At 37.5% G+C, this 20,630-nt stretch overlaps 3 protein-coding genes across 4 annotated transcripts; 2 read left to right on the top strand and 1 right to left on the bottom strand.

Annotated features, from left to right (window-relative positions):
- Positions 1-607: 607 nt before the first annotated feature.
- adh5 (alcohol dehydrogenase 5) lies at positions 608-3,909 on the top strand. The gene is made up of 9 exons (XM_055177461.2): positions 608-755; positions 1,294-1,395; positions 1,814-1,955; positions 2,043-2,130; positions 2,209-2,428; positions 2,528-2,788; positions 2,897-3,032; positions 3,470-3,608; positions 3,695-3,909. Exons 1-9 carry the CDS (start codon positions 738-740, stop codon positions 3,717-3,719), a joined length of 1,131 nt encoding a protein of 376 aa, XP_055033436.1. The 5' UTR covers positions 608-737; the 3' UTR covers positions 3,720-3,909.
- Positions 3,910-4,998: 1,089 nt separating this feature from the next.
- eif4ea (eukaryotic translation initiation factor 4ea) lies at positions 4,999-9,753 on the top strand. Of its 2 annotated transcripts, XM_055177463.2 has the most exons (8): positions 5,001-5,150; positions 5,955-6,058; positions 6,154-6,249; positions 6,385-6,448; positions 6,615-6,728; positions 8,673-8,812; positions 9,349-9,482; positions 9,568-9,753. In XM_055177463.2, the coding sequence occupies exons 1-7, from the start codon at positions 5,133-5,135 to the stop codon at positions 9,461-9,463; spliced, it is 651 nt and encodes a 216-aa protein (XP_055033438.1). In that variant the 5' UTR covers positions 5,001-5,132; the 3' UTR covers positions 9,464-9,482; positions 9,568-9,753. The 2 variants fall into 2 exon arrangements, with proteins under 2 accessions (XP_055033439.1, XP_055033438.1); XM_055177464.2 differs by lacking the exon at positions 6,615-6,728 and having other exon boundaries at positions 4,999-5,150.
- Positions 9,754-10,016: 263 nt separating this feature from the next.
- Positions 10,017-19,645, bottom strand: adra1bb (adrenoceptor alpha 1Bb). The gene is made up of 2 exons (XM_055177460.2): positions 18,446-19,645; positions 10,017-11,689 (listed from the first exon to the last, which is right to left on the bottom strand). The coding sequence occupies exons 1-2, from the start codon at positions 19,395-19,397 to the stop codon at positions 11,160-11,162; spliced, it is 1,482 nt and encodes a 493-aa protein (XP_055033435.2). The 5' UTR covers positions 19,398-19,645; the 3' UTR covers positions 10,017-11,159.
- Positions 19,646-20,630: the final 985 nt, after the last annotated feature.

Below are 20,630 nucleotides of genomic sequence, written 5' to 3'. Positions count from 1 at the left end.
TGTCTGTACTTTTTCTTTACCAAACTTTTACTTGATTAAATCCTGATAGTTAATATTGTACTTTTCACTCCACTACGTATGAAAAGTGCAATGTTTTTTACCTTTAATATTTATGTACAATACAATGTAGTACTTATTAATACTCACATAACTTTTACATACTTAAAAAGTACAAGTATTTAGGAACTAGATTTTGTAATGTAAATAACAAAATGTTAATAAGTATTTAATGAAATTCAACGTGACGTGGAGTAAAAGGAAAACACTGATAATCTACAGATAATTGAAAAAATACTTGAGTACCTTATATCTCTGTTTGCTTGTATTGGCATGTTTCTTTGTAAAGAAAATGATGAGTGAATCTGCTTTTATCAAGTGTAAATTGTGTTGTTCCTCTCTTATAAACTGGGTGACGCATTCTTATAAATTTTGTAAAGCATTCTAGATATGTGCAAAATGAAAAATAGATTAAAAATAGAACTGACAATTCGTTTTATAAATCTATCTAATTTATTAAGAGATACACAATTATGGTAAAAAAATTACAGTAGCATTACAATCTGAACGAAAACTTCGCTTCTGCAATCGTTGAGTAATGGACCAATGACAGACCACCGCTGAGAAAAAACACGGACTTTGTACAAGCGTGGCCTGTTTTACGTCTCTGATTGGCTGGAGGAAGAGTTCTTCAGTTTGCCACACCCCTTCTTCCCTTTCTGCCGCGGTGGAAGAGAAGCATGGACACAACTGGGAAAGTAAGTTGTCAGACGAAATTTCCCCTCATGGTTTGAACAAGCAAGTTATTGTGCGTTTAATGTGCGTAGTTTTGCATTATTTATACAAACCGTCGAGTAAAAGCTTGCATCCATTTCAATCAAAAAGTGGTAGCGTACTGTAAATGACAGGAGTCCAGATTTAGGCATTCAAGGATCCATTGTGCTACTTTGACCTGCTTTCATTGCAATTATTTACCGTATTTTGAGCCAGCGCATGCATAATGACCAGAAATAGGTTCACCTTATCTCTTTCTTTCGATTACCATTAGCATAGACTTTTTTAGACGGCATGCAAGAGAATCAGAGATTCACAACAATATTTTAGTACAGATTTAATGTAACGTTGCATAGACTATATATAACGTTAACTGTACATAAATATGGTTGAATTGATGCATCTGCATTCAGACGACCAGAGCATTTACTTGTATTATATTCACTTCCGGTGAAATGAAGTTACCTAAAGCAACTCGTATAAAAATATAAATTAACTAATTGCTATTTAATTCATCTTCAGGTCATTAAATGCAAGGCAGCTGTGGCTTGGGAGGCTGGTAAGCCTCTTTCCATTGAGGAGGTGGAGGTAGCTCCACCCAATGCCCATGAAGTTAGAATTAAGGTAAACCATTAATCTGAACATTGTACCTCTTCACAGATGCAAAAGATTATGTGGTATGCACAGATCACTTGAGGAGTCAGATCTTCACTCATTTTTCATTTTTATCTTTCTGTCATTTAGCATCCCACTTATCTTTGGTTTCCCATAATATCTTTGTTTTTGAAATGTCATAGAGACATAAAGTGAGATAAAATGTGATATGCCCCCTTGCACCTGTCAAAGTAACAGGTTTTGTGACAGATTTACATCTGGCAGGTGGACATAGGTTCAGATTTGACCCTGCTGTCTTGTCTCAAGCATATTTATGCAGGACTGTGTAGTGAAGATTTTATAAAATAATTAAGAAATCAAATAATTTGCACGAAACAACGCATTGTTGTTAGTAGCTGTCTTAAATGTGGTTGCATGTTTGTTTCAGATCCATGCTACAGGTGTGTGTCACACTGATGCATACACCCTGAGTGGAAGTGACCCAGAGGGCTTGTTTCCTGCCATTCTGGGTCATGAGGGGGCAGGCACAGTTGAGAGTGTTGGAGAAGGGGTCACCAAATTCAAACCAGGTAAGGCAGAAGACAGCTGGATATATGTAGCTCTTGTGCAAGACAAAATGTGCATTTTGGGAGTCATTTTGTTTATTTTTTATCAAGGTGATGTTGTAATTCCACTGTATGTGCCCCAGTGTGAAGAGTGCAAGTTTTGTAAAAATCCCAAAACCAACCTGTGCCAGAAGATCAGGTACTTATGCATTCATTTAGATTTTCATACCCATTTATGAGAGATCTAAATTTTGTGATGTAAATGTGATTCACAAAGGGTGACCCAGGGTCAGGGTCTGATGCCCGATAAGACCTCCAGGTTCACTTGTAAAGGCAAGCAGATCTTTCACTTCATGGGTACCAGCACCTTTTCTGAGTACACCGTAGTGGCCGACATCTCTCTGGCCAAAGTAGATGATAATGCTCCCATGGATAAAGTGTGTCTCCTGGGTTGTGGAATATCCACTGGATATGGAGCTGCACTCAATACTGCCAAGGTCTTGTTTCTGCATCTCTGCTTTAAACCATCTATTAATTTCCTCTGTATGCTGCTTTAAAATGTATCATTGTAAGTTGACTCGTATACACCCGGGCAGGTTGAGGCCGGTTCCACCTGCGCTGTATTCGGTTTGGGAGCAGTGGGGCTTGCTGTCATTATGGGCTGCAAGTCACTAGGTGCCACCAGGATTATTGGCATTGACATCAACCCAGACAAGTTTGAAGTTGCAAAGAAGTTTGGAGCCACTGAGTTTGTGAACCCCAAGGACCACAGCAAGCCAATTCAGGAAGTGCTGGTGGAGCTCACAGATGGAGGAGTTGATTACTCCTTTGAATGCATCGGCAATGTTGGAATAATGGTAGGCACCATGAGCCATGGTGACTCATAATAGTGTGTCCTTTAACCGCAGAATTGGCTTGATGTTTATTACAGCTTGAATTTAGGATGATTTTCTCTTGGATTTCAGAGGGCCGCTCTTGAAGCATGTCACAAAGGCTGGGGAACCAGTGTTATCATTGGTGTGGCAGGGGCAGGTCAAGAAATCTCCACCCGCCCTTTCCAGTTGGTCACAGGGCGTACATGGAAAGGCACAGCCTTTGGTGGTAGGTGTATTTTTTCATTTCTTTTTTTTAACACATTCATCTGGTTGTTCATTGCCATAAATGGATGACAAAATAGTTTCCATCTTTTGTAGATCCCAAAGGTGTCAGCTTTTTTATTTGTATTTATTATTGCAAGTATTTTTGTATTAGTGTACTTGTTCCCTGAATTGTAAGTGCCATGGTCTACCAGTTGATGTATTTTTTTTACACATTAATATATGACTATTTATATATAATATATGGAATTATCTGACCAATACGGTTTATAATAATATTAATAATTTTAATTATTCATCTTTTGACATTTGGCCATTTTGTTTACATTACATACAACATTTTTGTGCCACTTGATGTTTAGCAATATATAGATTTAAGATTTGCCCTGCAGTATGCAAATGCCTTTTCTGATACTTTAGGCAAATATTTTTGTCTTTCAGGCTGGAAGAGTGTGGAAAGTGTTCCTAAGCTTGTCAATGACTACATGAGCAAGAAGCTGATGGTGGATGAGTTTGTTACTCACACTTTGCCCTTTGCCAAGATCAATGAGGCCTTTGATCTGATGCATGCTGGGAAGAGGTACATGCATATTTTGTTGTGCATTCATTTTGGTTATTCAGTATGAGAACCCTAATGCAAACCTCTTTCCTATGTGTCTCCCGCAGTATCCGAGCTGTCCTGCAGTTTTGAGCATCCAGTCACAAACATGATCCTTATGTTGCTTGTTCTCCCAAGTGTTTGAAACTAGACACTAAACATTTAAAACCTTTATCTTGGTACTTACAATAGTGACTGTTGTGTTGACATTTGTTTTGGTATTGATAGTACAGTTCCAGTTGAGTTCCAGTTACACACCGAATAAATGTGATTACAAAACAAACTGTCTTCACTTTTTTCTTTGATATATAAAATCTAGGGCTGTCAAAAGATTAATTGCCATTTATCACATACAAAATAAAAGTTTGTGTTTGCATAATATATTTGTGTGTAGATATTATGTACATAAATACACACATACATGAAAAATGTTATTTAGGTATATATATATATATATATATATATATATATATATATATATATATATATATTACAATTGCAGACCGTGCACACACATGGCGTTGCTCTCAGTCAAAGTATGTAATAAATGGGGACCATTATCAAGTTAATGTGAGCTTTATTGTATTCTGAGACAAAATGAATGAAATGTCATGCCTCAAAGTGAATTTTAACATTCATAAATATACACATAGCTCATAAAATAATTTAATTAGACATATACTTTAAACTTAAAGTATAACTAGGAGATCAATATAAATCAAATAGAACCATAGCATATTGATCAGAAATAGATCCACCTAAATTTCAGTTAACATTAGTAAATGTTTTTACCTAGCATGAACTTACAAAAAACAATACTGGTTTTCAGTATTTATTGATCCTTGTTAATGCCAATACAATTATTCATGTTAGTTCATGCTGCATTAACTAATGTAAACAATTAATAATGTTGATTTTAAAAATGTATTAGCAAATGGGGTAATATAACATGAACTAAGATTAGTAAATGCTGTAGAAGTATTTTTTTTTTGTTAGTTTATGTTAGCTAATGCATTAACTAATGTTAACAAATACAACTTAATTGTAAAGTGTTACCATAATTTAGTGTCAACAGTATGGTAGATTTATGATTTAAAAAAAAAATATTTCCCCCAGTAAACTTGCCTACTGTCACTTATATGGTAGTTATACATTTAAGTAAATTATGTATACGTGTTAATGTATGCACATATAGAACAAATATGATCATAAAAATAACATTTTAGGTGTTTTCGAATCCATGCGGCGCTGCGCATACCGATCAGCCTGACGTCAAAGTACCGCGAGACCGACTGCTTGCTTTCGAGTCACTCCCGCGGTATTTGATGTCAGACGTTGATCTGTCTGCGCAGCTCCGCATGATGTCGAACATAGTGGGAATCTCGATGGTGGCAGTGCAGTTCTCTCAGTGACCTTTAGGTTGCGCTGCGTGCTCATTCACTCAAAAGTGTTCAGCCAATCAAATGTGTTATAACACACGGGAAAGACCCTTCACATTTTTAGAAGATGGCGACTGCTGAACCGGTGAGTCAATATAAGTGATCCCACAAACATTATTATGACTGTTTTCACTGACATTGGTGACAGAAGTGAATGTTAAACGTGTTTTATTGTATTCGGGGCTGGTGAGGAGGCTAAAACGAGTAAAGATATTGAGGTGTAATGATGTGTCTCACAGCAGACAGTCAAATGAGCTCATGTGTTTATATCACTCTCGTGTTGTTCATATGTGTTTAATGGATGGCATTAAACTGTTAAATGTCTTGTGATTTTGGGTGGATAAAGTGAACTTATTTCACGTCTGATCTGAGAACCAGACCATGCTGTTAAGCGATATCTCTCTCTAACATTTGGACTCATGCTTTGCTGATGTGTCACTTGAAATGTAGCCCAAAATGAATAAAAAGTTCCACGTTTTTACCAGAGGTCAAGATAAACTAAAAATGTAGTGAAATAGTTAGATGTTTGGTCAAATCTGAATGAAAACAACCCACATGAAAAAGTACTGTAGTGTACTTAAATATTTACTAGTGTTTCTGAACCATACTATAGTAAATGTTAATATATATATATATAGTACTACTACAGTTCTATCAATTGTAGTATTGACTTGGTTAGTACTATGGAATACTATATATGTATATGATGAGCAGATACATTCCTTGGAAATTATATGTTTGCAGGGTGTGCGTATTGTTTCTAAACTTTAAAAAGTTTTAAATAAGACTTTTCTCTAAAATGTGTTGCTTACTCGGTTTCACAAATTAGCTGTCAGAAACCAGTTTGGTTAAAAGTTATAATTCACTGTTCCCTCTCTTTTCTATGTAGGAAAATTCAACAAATCCATTAAATACAGAAGAAGACAAAAACGACGAAAATAGGCAAGAGATTGTGAGTCTTGAAGATTACATCAAGCATCCTCTGCAAAATAGGTAAAGCCACCTAGGTCTTGTCTATTTGAATAAGGAAGTGAAGCAATAGCAGCATGCATGGGATATTTATATGGATTTTGTTGTTTTTTTTGCAGATGGGCACTTTGGTTCTTTAAAAATGACAAAAGCAAAACATGGCAAGCAAATCTCCGTCTCATCTCAAAGTTTGACACGGTGGAAGACTTTTGGGCGTAAGTGTTTACAAGAGAAACTTTGACTCAAAAACCAATTGCTGCATCTCACCCCAAACACCGTATACTCATGAATCGCAAACTCCTCACATTAGAACTGTGGCCTTAATACAAGTTTTGATCTTCTGTTCCCAGGCTATACAATCACATCCAATTATCAAGTAACTTAATGTCAGGATGTGACTACTCTCTTTTCAAGGTAAGATAGTTAGTAGAAGCAATAATCCACTTTCTGATTAAGCACAGGTTGTCACATAGGTTATAATCTGGACTCCTCTGTGATCATTTTTGTTTTTCTTTGATACTTCATCTGTCCAGAGTGTTGTTTGTCATGCCACTACGATCTGTTTACTGTTTTGGAGCAGGATGGCATTGAGCCTATGTGGGAGGATGAAAGGAATAAACGGGGAGGCCGCTGGCTGATCACCCTTTCCAAACAGCAGCGCAGAGCCGACCTGGACCGCTTCTGGTTGGAGACGGTGTGTCCAAAATCTCCAGTTGTGCTGCATTAGCTTGATAGTTGATATGGATTGTTTGTAGATCCTGATGGTGGGTTCACTGGGGTGGCCATTCGTGCCAGTTCCGCCGGACACGCCCTGAGCGGATTTTCGGTTGCGTTCTCCGGAGGTCGCGTTGGTCGACCGCATACGTCATCAAGGTTTAATATTTCGGGTTCAATTTCAAAAAACAAACCGTTACATTTCATGGTAAGAATGAAACTACAATGATTGTATGTCTTGAAACAGTGGTTCTCAGCTCCAGTCTTCGGGCCCCCCTCCCAGGATGTTTTGGATGTTTCCTTATATGAAACACCTGATTCCACTCATTAGGCTGCTGCCAGAATGTTTGAAACTTTGTCTTAATTTACACACTTACAAGCTGATGAACTGAATCAGGTGTTTTATGTATGGAGACATCTAAAATGTTCTGGGAGACTGGAGTTGAGAACCACTGCCTTAAAAGAAATAAATCTTAATTTTCTAATGTATTTTAACTGAAATGTGAGAACCTTTCTGGAACCTCTATGACGTATGTGGTCGAGCAACGCTACTTCCGGAGAACGCACCTGAAATCCTGTTCGAGACGTGTCTGGCAGAACTGGCACGAATGGCCACCCTAGCGTTCACACCTGATGGGAATGAAGCTTTAAAGGAAAACACCACCGTTTTTTCAGTATTTTACTATGCTCTTCGACAAATTGATTCATACCTATCTTTTTTGGATGTGTGCACTTGATCTTTGTGCAGCGCATTGTGGGTGTGTTGGCATTTGGCTTGGCCCCATTCATTCCTTGGGATCCAAACAGGGATGGATGTGGAGCCACCAAGCGCTTCCATGTTTTCCCTATTTGAAGACTGTTACATGAGTGGTTACACGAGTAAGTATGGTTGCCCTCGGGCGCAGTAATATTGACGGAAGTTTGAGCGAGAGGGGGAATAGTCAGGGTTGATGATTTAACTGCGTGCTGGGGTCGAAGTGCTGCAAACTAAGTGCTCTTCCGCCATACAATATAGTTCTCATTTTTAACTGCTTAAAAAATCATCATGTTTATTTTGTGCCACCATACTTACTTGTGTAACTACTCATGTCTTGTACAGTCTTTGGGTGGAGAAAGCATGGAAGTGTTTGGTGGCTTCTAGATTCATCCGTTTGGATCCTGATGAATGATTGGGGCTGGGTTGGATGCTAACACATTCACAACAACGTGCTGTACAAAGATTAAGTGCACGCATAAGTATGTATTAATTATTAGTCTAACTTGAGGTAAGAAGTGTAAGTAATTTACATGTTAAGTAAATGCAAAGATGCGATAAGACATCCCGCGGCAAAATTCGTGAGAATGAGGAGGCGCGAATGACGCGGGGCAAACCGAACGCCCTGTTCGTCCAATGCGTGGAAACGCATGATTCGCCCGAATCGTGCGAGTTAAAAATCTAAACTTTGCTGGATATTCACGTGTGTTAACCAGTCAGGAGCTTGCTCTTGTAGTGATGTGATTACGACATAGCGGGCTGAGGCAGAAATATGGAACAACAATTGAGGACAAAATTATTGTTCACTGTATGTGGTCACCCGGAGCTGTACAGCATATCTTTGTACGTTTTTAGAATCAGGAATAAAAAGGATCTTGCTTGGAAGAAAATGAGGAGGTCGAAGTTGTAAAAAAACACTCTACTCAATTTAAGCTTATATATTTACATATTGAGACTATAAGCTAGCTAAAGCCGGCAAATTAAGCCTATTCGTGTCTGAATTTTATGCGTGAATGACCCAAATTTCATACGCGAATGAAGCGAGTTAACTCAAAATGTTCGAGCGTCCAACTACGTGCGAATAGCATGATTTATTAGCTTCATTTGCGTCTGGTGTGAACACACATTAAAGGCTTTAACGTCTCTCTCAATTCTGCCTTTGTTTTTCAGCTTCTGTGCCTTGTGGGAGAAGGATTTGATGACCACAGTGATGATGTCTGCGGTGCCGTCGTCAATGTGCGAACAAAAGGAGACAAAATATCAATATGGACGACAGACTATGAGAACAAAGATGCTGTTGTACATATAGGGTAAGAAAAATCATTTTGAGGAAAGAACATGAACAAACGAACATTCAGGTGATAGGGATAGTGGGCTTTGTGCCCAGCTGCACTGCTTCCTGGACTTCGGCCAGCTCCTTGTTTCATGTCTGCCATTGTTGGACAAACTGATTAATCCAGGTGTGTCCTGTTGTTGTTGTTGTGACTACTGAGGTCAGGCACACCTGGATTAATCAGTTTGTCCAATAATGGTAGACAGTAAACAAGGAGCTGGCTGAAGTTCAGGAAGTGGTGCAGCTGGGCATAAAGCCTATTGTTGTCATTTACTTACCCTCCTGTTGTTACAAACCTGTATACATTTATTTTTTTCAGCTAAACACAAAGGAAGATATTTTGAGCAAAGTTTGTAACCAAACCAATCAGAAGCCCCATTTACATCCTTAGTAGGGAAAATAAATACTTGTCAAAATCAATGCTTTGGTAACAAAAACTCCTTAAAATCGTTTGTGGTTATAAGGCGAATGTATTGAATATATCTTTAAATCTGCAATAACTTTTATTTACAGGCGTGTGTATAAGGAAAGATTAGGTGTGCCAGCAAAGGTTATCATTGGATACCAATCACATGCAGACACAGCCACGAAAAGTGGTTCAACTACGAAGAATAAGTTTGTTGTTTAAGGAGCCCTTTTAAAGCACGGTTGGTCTCTTGATTCATTTTCATAATTTTTTCAATTTGATTTTATTTAAAGAACATTTATCATTATCATACTTTTTTTTTTCAGTTGCTGCAACAAAAGTCTGAATCTATATCAAGTTCATATCTTCATCTGAAGGGACTAATAAGTGGCTTTTTGACTAGTGGAAAAAAAGAAAATTGACAATTGTAAGCCTTTAAATTTCTGGATGGGGGTTATATTTCGATCAGAGAAATATTGTATTTGTACAGTGTAAATACAAAGCCATGTTTGTTTTTTAAATGTCAGTGTATTAATGGATCTTTTGCTGGTGAGATGGGCATAAAGGTGTGCATTCAATTCAATATATGAATGTTTTTGTTTCATAGTTTGTTTACCTTTACATGTTTAGTAATAGTTACTAAATCTTACGTTAAATTATTTATTTTTTATTCAGTCCATTTGTTCCTGCTTCGGATTTAGTGTTTGATTTATTTGGACATGGCGGTAAAGTGAATTTTGTAATCACACAAATTTTGTATTTCTGCTTAAGAATGTTTCTGTTCAAATGTTGTATATAAGTTTATTTTTGCAGCCTTGATCAACATGCCTAATGTGTAGTGTTCAAGGCAGAATTAACAAATTATCTCTGGTCTTCACCTTTCCTAAGGGGATTTGTTGAGTAGTAAAAACACAAAAACTCCTCTCTTGAAAATGGGTGCTTATAAAAATGACTGTAAATAAAATGTACAGTGCGTTGTCTATATCTAGTGAATAACTGCTAAAAATACATTATTGATTAAATAAATATCTAAAATTCTAAATACAAAGCAAGAAGTGTCTCATTCATACAGAAACTAAACTTTTCATTCCCTTCACTCATAAAATCATGTTCTTCTCCGTATGTTCAGCCTTTCTGAATAATTTTGCCTTCAGTGAAGTAAAATCTAATACATTTTATTATATCAATATATCAAAGAAAGAGTAGTATTTAAAAATCAATATTAAAGTATAGTGAGGCAAATAAATAGAGAAAGAAAAGCAAAATTGCTTTAATGCTGTGCTTGCAGAATACCAATGTATTCACACTGTGCTGTACATTAACATAATTCATTGAAGAAAAAAAAAGTTTCACAGTGTAAAGAAAATGCATTCTTTGCAAAGGTACGTAGTTTTTAATTAACATCACACAAACACTGTCCATACAACCTGACAGACAAAACGGAAATACTGAACTTGTGCGTAGCGTTTTGCTGACATGTCCGTTTTTTGAAGAGAATGTGTCATTAAAGGGGACATTTCACAAGATGCCAAATAAATATGTTTGTGAAGTTCTAGCTCAAAATATCAGATCATTTATTATAGCAAGTTAAAATTGACATTTTGTAGGTGTGTGCAAAAATGTGCCGTTTTTGGGTGTGTCCTTTTAAATGCAAATGAGTTGATCTCTACACTAAATGGCAGTTCTGTGGTTGGATAGTACAGATTAAGGGGCGGTATTATCCCCTTCTGACATCACTGGGGAGCCAAATTTTAATGACCTATTTTTTCACATGCTTGGAGAGAATGGTTTACCAAAACTAAGTTATTGGATTGATATTTTTCACATTTTCTAGGTTCATAGAAGCACCCAATTATAACACTTAAACATGGAAAAGTCTGATTTTCATGATATGTCCCCTTTAAAGCAAAAGTAATCTTCAGGGTGAAAAACCACCCTCACAGTCCATATCCTTAATCATTTCCTGCATTTGAGGGCCATCTACAATACCCTGATCTGGAAGGCCTAAAAACAGGCTGGGGACTTCTTCCACAGGCGCAAGATGATGATCCATAATACTCTCTGATAAAACAGAAGGTGTCCTGCTTCGGGCATATCTAGGTCCGTCCTCCTGGAAATGTGACAGACCTTTGGAGTGGTAGCTGGGGCTCGGGCTGGCAGAAGACAGGGTCCTCTGGCTGCCATTTAGGTAACTGCCGTAGTTCACGGAGTCCTTCGAGTCTTGCCGTGAATAAAGGGAGCTGATGTGCGCGCCCTTGTAGTTATACGCTTTCCAACCCGGTCGCCTCCTGCGGTGACATCTGCATTTCAGGATGAGGCCGAAAGCGTTCTTGAACTCCCGGCTGTAGCAGGGATAGATGATGGGGTTCAGGCAGCTGTTGAAGTAACCGAGCCAGAAAATGATTTTGAAGATGGTCTCAGGGGGTCGGAGGCTGACGTCGAACGAGACTGCAAAGAAACAGTAGAGCAAGGTCATAAACTAACAAGTAAATGCCCCCTACAAAATCTCATTGCGGTTTAATTTGTCATGTTTTTTTATTAAATAATAGTCTTGGTGTTTTAGTGTTTAGTTTGAAACTTTAGAGAGCCTCGTCTATGTCTCCCAGAGTCATGTGTTGTTGAATACGGAGTTCACTTTGCATTTAATGTTAATCTCAGATGGTCGACCTCATTTTTTAATAACTACCTTGCTGAGATCGTCATGGCACAATTCATGATATCTTGTGACTGATGGTGCCCTCTGCTGGCAAGCCTATTGCCTCTACTCATCATTAACGAATTTATGCTATTTGCTTTAGCATTCAGCAGGTGGCAGCAACGCTTGGGGACGGTGTATCGATCACAACCTTTATGACTTCAAGGCCTCCATTGTCCAGCACAATATTTGAAGACCCCTCAATCACAATAAAATATTCTTGGCGTGGCTAGAAAAATGTATATTTGTAAAAAAACAATATATGCACGTGCGTCCGATAAAACCGTCTGTACCACGGGGCTGTTAAATGCTTTATTCTAATTGGTTGAGAAATGTTTTCGATAAACGCACACAGGCCCAGTTTGGCCATAGGGAGGACTGGGAGAATTCCTGGTGGAATGCCAGCACTCACAGCAGCCCCACTCGCGTATTTTGCGGGTAAGAGATGTTTCCACCGCTTTATGCCCAAGTTAATTGTGTCCCGAGTCCCGACCACTTATTTGAAGAATTCCTTCATTAGTGTTCGTTAAAGTCGCCATGAAACATAGCGATTGTCTTATTTTCCCTGTGGTGACGTATATCTGAGTGAAACCAGCATCTGAATTGAAATAAGGCAGGGCTGGATTTGGCCAACGAGATCTGATTGGATTGTTTGAAGTTGGGTCGTGTTTTCTAATTGCTAATCGACCTCACCCACCATGCCATACCATATGGCCAGAAGTAAAGAAAGATTGTTTTGAGGAGGGGAGGAAATTTGGGATTTTTATTAAAGATTATGAGGGCACATGAATTTTAAAAAAATAATGAAGCTCACAGATAATTCATTTGTAAAAAATACCACAAAATTACAAAACAAATGACATTTTTCCTTTTATTTTCATGGCGAATTTAACATTTAAAATGCATGGAAACGTTGGACGCACCCCTTTCTGCATTTCAAAATGCTCACCTGTGAACACAAGTTTTGTTTCAGACGCATTTCTATTTGAATGCGCTTGCCGCACATCTACACTGTAAAAAATTAGCTGTAATTATGCAGCTGGTTGCCAGTACTTACTGTAGAAGATAAAAACTGAAAATGTTTCATGTTCATTTAACTTGAAACAAACTGTTTCCAGTAAATAACATAAATGTAAAATCTACAGTAAGTTACTGGCAGCTAGTTGCCAGTAATACCCAGTAATACTGTAATTTCTACAGAAATATTTTACAGTGTAGATGTAAAATAAACTTGAGCGCAAATTGATACTATGGCATCTAAAAGGAAAAGGATCTACAAATTGTATTTAAAAAAAATCTAAGTCATAGATGTAACAATGAATCATATGAATAGTCATTATTTATTGTCTATTGCAAGAGTAACCAAACCTATTTGATGCAAAACTCATCAATTTATTTTTCTGAAAAACGTATGTTTCAGATTAATATGATGTTTACTTATGAAAAAGAAAATTTTGAAAGTCTATTATATAGTTTTGCTTTTCTTGACACAAGCAGCCCTACCTTATTTGGCAATACATGTGATCTAAGTACTATCACATTAAGATAAGGATTTTTATTTTTCCATCTGTTTTCCCCTGCATACTTGATAAATCTTGCTTGCTGGTGTATTCTATATCGCGGGTTTCCAACCTTTTCAACTCAACAGGTAATCTCAAGACCCACCATTTAAAAATATATATATATATATATAGGGGAAAACACATTTGTTACCTTTCAGTAGTTTTTGAATAAGATTAATTGAATAATATACCTTATGGTAAGGCTGCATGATTATGGCAAAAATCATAATTGTTAAGGCTACTGCATTCGGACTGAACTTGGAAATTATATATTTGAAAAATACAACGAATTGCAAGGCTGCTGAGAATAGTGCACTTATGCAGACTTATGTAGGCTACTGAGGATTTAATTTTATTACTTTAATAAAGTGAGACGTGAACTAAAGTGGGCCGGTCAAATGCATGAAAATTAGTCCCACTCTGGCACTGGACGCACACATGACCTGTCAAATGTCTTAAAATAACCACCAGACCAATTTCTGTGGTAACCATGGTATAAGCGTTATCTATGTTACAGGCCTATTATATAGGCTTTCTGCCAAGCGTTTCAAATGTTTCCATTTCTGTTTCTAACAAAAATAGGGAAGATTTGTAAATAAAAGTACAGTGTATAATTTTACCCCCCTGTTTATTAAATTACCATGGTAGATCTCTGGATCTATGCCTGTAGATTTTCTGTAGACTGGGATCTCTTTTCCGGAAGACACATCAATGCTGCAGCCCTATTGCATGGACTCTCTACATTCAAAGCACCATGGGAACCATGAGAATCAGCCAAAAACTGAATTCATGAGTGAAGGGCCAAGGGACCAAACAAGTGACGAAGATCTATCAGAAATCTATCAGCATAGATTCTAACAACACACATAAATAGACCTTAAAGAGGCCCTTCCACATAAAACCATTTTTACTTGTATTTTTTGATATGTGTTATGTCCATGTGTGTTTGTGTTGTGTCGTGAATGTGAAAATTAACTTCCACCTCCTCTGTCAGCTCTAGCCACTGAAAAGAAATATGAGGAGAAATCAGGTCAGTTAGAAAAGCTTATCAGTGTGACGTGGAACTGATCGAGGTCATTACTATTCATGAGCTCTTCAACTTGAGACCGCGCCCACATATTACGTGTATTTGAGTTAGTTTTCATAACAAGTGAAATGGCTAAACGTCAACCGTACCGTATTCGGGCCATTGTTTTTCGTCGAGACATCATTCCTATTAAACGAGGGAATCATAACAGTTGCTACATGTTTGGATGTTCAGAAGAACGCTGGATTTGAAGAGAGACTGCGATGAAAAAGCAATGCTCCTCCATCAATATTGGATCTGGACAGAATGGCGCAGCTTATGTGAGAAAAACACTTTAGTACTATGTGTCACAGTGGCGGCTGGTGACTTCTCTTCCGAGGGACGCGAATTCATGCTGCAAACACGTTGAAAGTGTTAATGATAAAAGACACGCGTGTGTGTGTGTGAGTAAAACACTTTAGTACTATGTGTCACTATCAGTTGCGGCCGGGACATCTCTTCAGAGGGACGCGATTCACGTGAATTCATGATGCACACTCATCGAATGTGATAAAAGACACATGTGTGTGTTCTTGCGTTCGTTACACGCACATCGAAATGGTTTACTATAAAAGACACGTGTGTGTGTTTGTGTGTGTGTTTTTGTGCGTGGGTTTACGATAAAAGACAAGCGTGTGTGTCAAAAGGGTTTATGATAAAATATGCGTGTGTAAGAAAGACACTGTGTCTTAAGACACTCACTTAACATTGAACTGATTTCACATGAGATTAAATCAGTGTTGAAAGTTAGTTTGACTACGAAAAACTGTTATCCAATCATAGCAGTGGTCGTTTACTTCTAAGTCGTCAATGCGGCCCGCCCATTAAAACGGATCATTTCTCTAACCAGCCTCAAAACCAGGATACAAAATGGCCTATTACTTATTGCTTTTGATGTTTTTGGATGTAAAAACCATGCAAACGTCATGAGTAGACCTCAGACAACAGTATAAAACAATAAAAACGACAGAGGAAGGGCACCTTTAAAAGGAATAGTTTACCCCAAAACCATCATTTTTTCCTACTATGGAAGTGAATGGGGCTCATGATCGGTTTGGATTCAAACATTCACAGTGTTTCCCACAGGATTTTGAGAGACTGTGGTGGTGATGACGTCAGACGCTAATTAGCATATATGTGAAGTCATCATGTTGTGTTTGCGTTTGATCTAGTGTTGGCACCTGAAATATGTTTCACTTCTACTCTTTGATCTGTATCTGTATTTGATCTGTATTATATATCAAATTATATTTTAAGCCGAATTAAGCTGTTTTAAATAGTGAAATAAAAATGTAAATGGGAATCATTCTATTTGTGGGGGCCAGTGTTGATTCTGTGGTGGGCCACCACAAATAAATCAATGTATGGGAAACGCTGATTCATCAAAATATCTTCCTTTGTGGTCCTCAGAACAAAGAAATTTATACAGGTTTGTAAAAACATGAGAGTGGGTTAACGATGACAGAATTTTCATTTTTGGGTGAACTATTCCTTTAAATAGATGTTAATGCAAACGTGTCTCATTCAGGTTACTCATGCACTTACTTTACAGACACTTCCTAAACTTGAACTCTTGTTGAACATAGGATTTCAAAAGGAAGCAGACGTTTTAGATATACTGTCTACATCCTTGCATCCTGTTTTCCCAACTAGTCTACAATTTGTGTATCTTACTGGATTTTACTCCATTGTATAGTTTGACAGGTTTTGAAACCTATCAAGGATTTATGTAACAAGACACATGCATTGTTACAAGTTTATCTCGTGTGTCCGTTTCCTCAGTAATGTGAGTCAAAATGATGGTCTTCTTTATGTGTGTAGGTGCTTCAAAAAGTGCGTGAACTACCAGTCCAAGATCCATATTACACTGAAAAAAATTATTCATTCAATTTAAGGTAAGTGGTCGCAATCAATTTATTACATTTAAACAAAAGTTTTTTATTTTGTTTTGTTTTTCTAATATATATATTTTTATTTAGCCTATTGAGTAAAAATTAAGTAAATAGAATGAATAATTTTTTTTTCAGTGTAATAAGCTTGTTAAAAATCACTTAAACATTATCCACATCTACAAAATTAATCAAAAGCATGGCAAAAGAGTGGAAAAGATTCGACATAAATGTTTAAACTCGTCGACATATTAATTCACACTATTTTGTTTCTACTTTAGGCTACTATTCTTTTCACACACGTCTTTTAAACAAGAGTACCGTTCTTCATAAGCACACACATTTTCTAACTAAACTTGTTAACTGAATAATTCTATCGTAATAAATTCAACCTGATCTCGACAGCCACAATAACTCATTGCTTAGGGAATTGTGTAAACATGCTACTGTAAGTTTTCGTTTCTAATATATTAAAGAAATCCACTGTTGCCTAATTAGGGACCAAGCCATCTGCCCTTTTCAGATAACCCTGTCTGGGATAGGAATGACTAGTATGCTAATTCATTAATAAAACCTCCCTTTGAGTCTGTATGGCTGTGGTCCAGGGTTTCGTTCTCATACTCCCGGCTGTGTAAGTCTAGCGGCGGATGCAGCGGACCCCACACTGGAGGCCCCATGAGAAGGAGAAAGAAATAAAGTGCCAAAAGATTTACTCTTCTCTTAACCCCGAGTCTGCAGTCTTCCCACTGACCACAGACTTTCCGCAGCTGAAGACTTATGGGACACATCACTGTAGTGGTTTCTCACCACATTTTTCTTTTGAGAATTACGATTTTTAAGAATGTACCACGAGTCTGCTTTAACATGTAATCAAATATGATGATAAAGCATATTAGGCGTGCTGTCCGAGGGAAGGGATCTAAGTCCCCTGAACCCCCTCCTTAACTGGGATAGATACCAGCTGAGAGTGAAGCTATGAGGTGGAGAAGGGAAGCTGCGAAAAACTGTCACTAAACAGAGGTGATGAATGGCTATGGAGACCTCTTTGCGCTGATTGGTTGGATTACATGACCATGGTCCTCCCGAATTTAGTTAAATAAACTTCATGTATAAATGTAACTTTTACTACTACTAGATTAACAGTTTTAGTTTATGACGTGGTTGCATACTGTGTGAGAAAACTGGAGATAGTTGTCACATGGGGAAGTTGTAAATAAAGCTGTTTATTTTTAGTAGCCTATAGGTTTTGAGTCAAATGCGTATATACATTTTTGAATTTTAGCCACATTTTTGTAAATTGGTTTTTAAAAATGTTTTAAAACAACTAATATTGTAATTGGGGCAAGTTGGGACATTCTTAATACGAGTTATTAATAAAAAAAAGTTGGCCAATGCAATTGTATGGCATTTTTGTCGATTACCTTTTACGTTTTTGTAATACTGCTCAAATAATTGCCACAAATATTGTAATGATAACATACATATAACAATATACTGTAAGTGCACACACAGTTGTGGCCAAATGTGATGCCAGCTTAGCTTTAAACAATTGACATCTTTGCTCTTGGTTCTGAATTGCATTCAGTGCATTGGTGTGTTTGGAGAATAAACTCATGCAGCTTTTAGAAATTTAAGGATACTTGGCCAAAAATGACACACAACATGTGCAAACCTTTTAAAGCCATATATGGGTCCAGGATAGTAATAACAAAATATTAACACAAAAGAGGATCAACAAACATAAATATCAGATAAAATTCCAGTCAGTGCATGCCATATTTCCTGTGAGCTTTTTGTATTTCTATGTAGGCAATTTTTGTATATTTGAATAAACCCAGATTCCTTAAAAATGCTCTGGTTTGCTTTTTTTGCGAAATTATTGTTATTTTTAATAAATACATTAAATGTTAAGTATTTATGCACTTTGTAACATATGCCACTGGCCGCTGTGGATGCAAAAGAAGCAAACATTACAGTGCGTAATAGACTTACCAATTGGTAAAGTGAGGAAAAATGGTAACCAGCACAGAGTAAACATTCCAACCACGACCCCCAAGGTTTTAGCAGCTTTCTTCTCCCGCGAAAACTTGAAAAGTTTGACGGTCAGAGAGTTCCTCGGCTGATGCGCGCGACCCCTAGCTCCGCAACCGATGTCCTGCGATCCCCTGTGAATCCTTAGCGATATTTCACCCGAATTCATCGTTTCCGTCTTCACACCGGCTTCCAAGCTTCTCGTTGTCCTTTTGGCTACTACGTAAACACGACAGTACATGACTAGGATAACAATTAATGGAATATAGAAGGAACCAAGTGATGAGAACAGTGCGTAAAAGGGTTCCTCGTTTATTACGCACACCGTGTGGTCCGGTGACGGAGGCTGCTTCCATCCCAAAAGAGGTCCGATGGATATAATCAGGGAAAGGATCCATACCCCGAGCATGGCCAGGATGGCTCTGCGCCCCGTTACAATATTCGGATACTGCAACGGATGGCTCACTCCGATATAGCGGTCGATGGAGATTACGCACAGGCTCATGATAGATGCGGTGCAGCACAACACATCCACAACTGTCCAGACATCACAGAAAATTCTTCCAAAAACCCAGTAATCTAAAATTTCCAGGGTGGCTGATACGGGTAACACGGTGGTGCCCAGTAGCAGGTCGGCGATCGCAAGGTTAACTATGAAATAATTGGTTGGAGTTCTCAAGTGCCTGTTGCACACCACCGACAGTATCACTAAAATGTTTCCAGCCACGGCGAAGATGATGAAAGCTCCCAAAGCCAAGCCGAGTGGGACAGCGCGAGACAGGTCAAGAAGATCGAGTCCTGTGTTGTTTAGCTTAGAGGAGTTGGAAAACGCCGGTGGCGGTGATCCTTCATAAGCATCCAAGAAACCGGTATCCGAAAACTGTGTGACTTTATCTTCATTTAATTGTTTCATTTTGGCGAAAAATAATCTCCATTGCTAACACGGTGGCAGACTGCTTAAGTAATGTAAACTGCTGTGTCTGGTGGTGAGTAGTAAATGACTATGACATAAGCAGTCATGGGTGAGGTGCTCTGCCTTTGGCACACATTTAATGTGAACTTAAGAGTCTAGGTCCCAGGGGTAAAGCATTAATACCGCCCATCTCTGCTTGTATTTATTTATTTATTTATTAGACTGCCAAAAATGCACTTAACTTTAGAAATTATTATTAAGTACAATTTATTTATTTATTTATTGGAGAAGCCAACATGCACTTAATTGTAAACATTTTATTAAATATTAAATGTAATATTTTTTTGTGTACAATTGATACCGTAATCTGTTCCCTAAATAAATCGGCAACTAAAATACTATAAAAAGTTTCTTAAAGCCTTAAAAGTATTTTTTTACCAGTTTTCCTGCAAGAAAAAGTTAAGTGTCATTTTCAGGAACATTTTGAATGAAGTCTCATATAGTGCATCATTTTTGCATCCACTTTTTAAAGTACATTTTACTTGAAATTTTAAGCAAATGCTAGGATGAATGCAAAAATGAGCCACTATATTTTTAAATAAATCCAGCCTTTAATTTTTTCAGTGTATGGAAGCTGTAGATATTTTTATCCAAAAAACAGCCACATAACAGACCTTCACACTGCATGCATATATTCGTCTCATGTTTAAACATTACAATCATTGTCTCCTGTGAAGTCTGAAGATGAGCAGTGGATTTGGAGTCGTGTTCAGAATTTTCGCAGGGTCACAGTTTTGTCCTTTAAAGCATTAAAGCAAATCAGAAATGAAGGATGAATGGGCTCAGCTTTAAACAGATTTTTTCTGTTTTCCAATCAACTTTTAAATATTACACTGTCTGTGAGAAAGAAGTGAGATGAATTAAACAAAGGGGTGTTTCTCTATAACACAGATTAATAAGGTGTTACTGGTGTAGAATCTCCTTTGTCAATGTAATAGTTGATAATGAGGGTTCATTTATTCCAGCAATCTTGGCCATAGATATTAATTTAGCTCCCGTTGTTTCTCAAGTCAAACTGCTTTTATTCTGATTAGAGGTTTCATTGTGCATGAACATCAGAGTTGTGATTTAATCTGTGTTACAAGAGAAGCTTCAGGGAATAAGCCATGTACATTTTATTAAATTATTGTACAATCAAATACTATCAGGTACCTTAGATTAGCAAATTGATTT

Source organism: Misgurnus anguillicaudatus, chromosome 16 (genome assembly GCF_027580225.2).
Source record: "Misgurnus anguillicaudatus chromosome 16, ASM2758022v2, whole genome shotgun sequence".
Classification (NCBI taxonomy): Eukaryota; Metazoa; Chordata; class Actinopteri; order Cypriniformes; family Cobitidae; genus Misgurnus; species Misgurnus anguillicaudatus.
This window is presented reverse-complemented; position numbering and strand designations above follow the sequence as displayed.

Excerpts from the sequence above, each read along its gene's own strand:
- adh5 (XM_055177461.2), top strand. Across the intron at positions 1,956-2,042 it reads GGTCACCAAATTCAAACCAG|GTGATGTTGTAATTCCACTG; the intron begins GTAAGGCAGAAG and ends TTTTTTATCAAG. Across the intron at positions 2,131-2,208 it reads AACCTGTGCCAGAAGATCAG|GGTGACCCAGGGTCAGGGTC; the intron begins GTACTTATGCAT and ends TGATTCACAAAG.
- eif4ea (XM_055177463.2), top strand. Across the intron at positions 6,250-6,384 it reads ACGGTGGAAGACTTTTGGGC|GCTATACAATCACATCCAAT; the intron begins GTAAGTGTTTAC and ends TTCTGTTCCCAG. Across the intron at positions 6,449-6,614 it reads GTGACTACTCTCTTTTCAAG|GATGGCATTGAGCCTATGTG; the intron begins GTAAGATAGTTA and ends GTTTTGGAGCAG.
- adra1bb (XM_055177460.2), bottom strand. The coding sequence starts at position 19,397 with ATGAAACAATTAAATGAAGATAAAGTCACACAGTTTTCGGATACCGGT. Across the intron at positions 11,690-18,445 it reads TTTCCTCACTTTACCAATTG|TCTCGTTCGACGTCAGCCTC; the intron begins GTAAGTCTATTA and ends GTTTCTTTGCAG.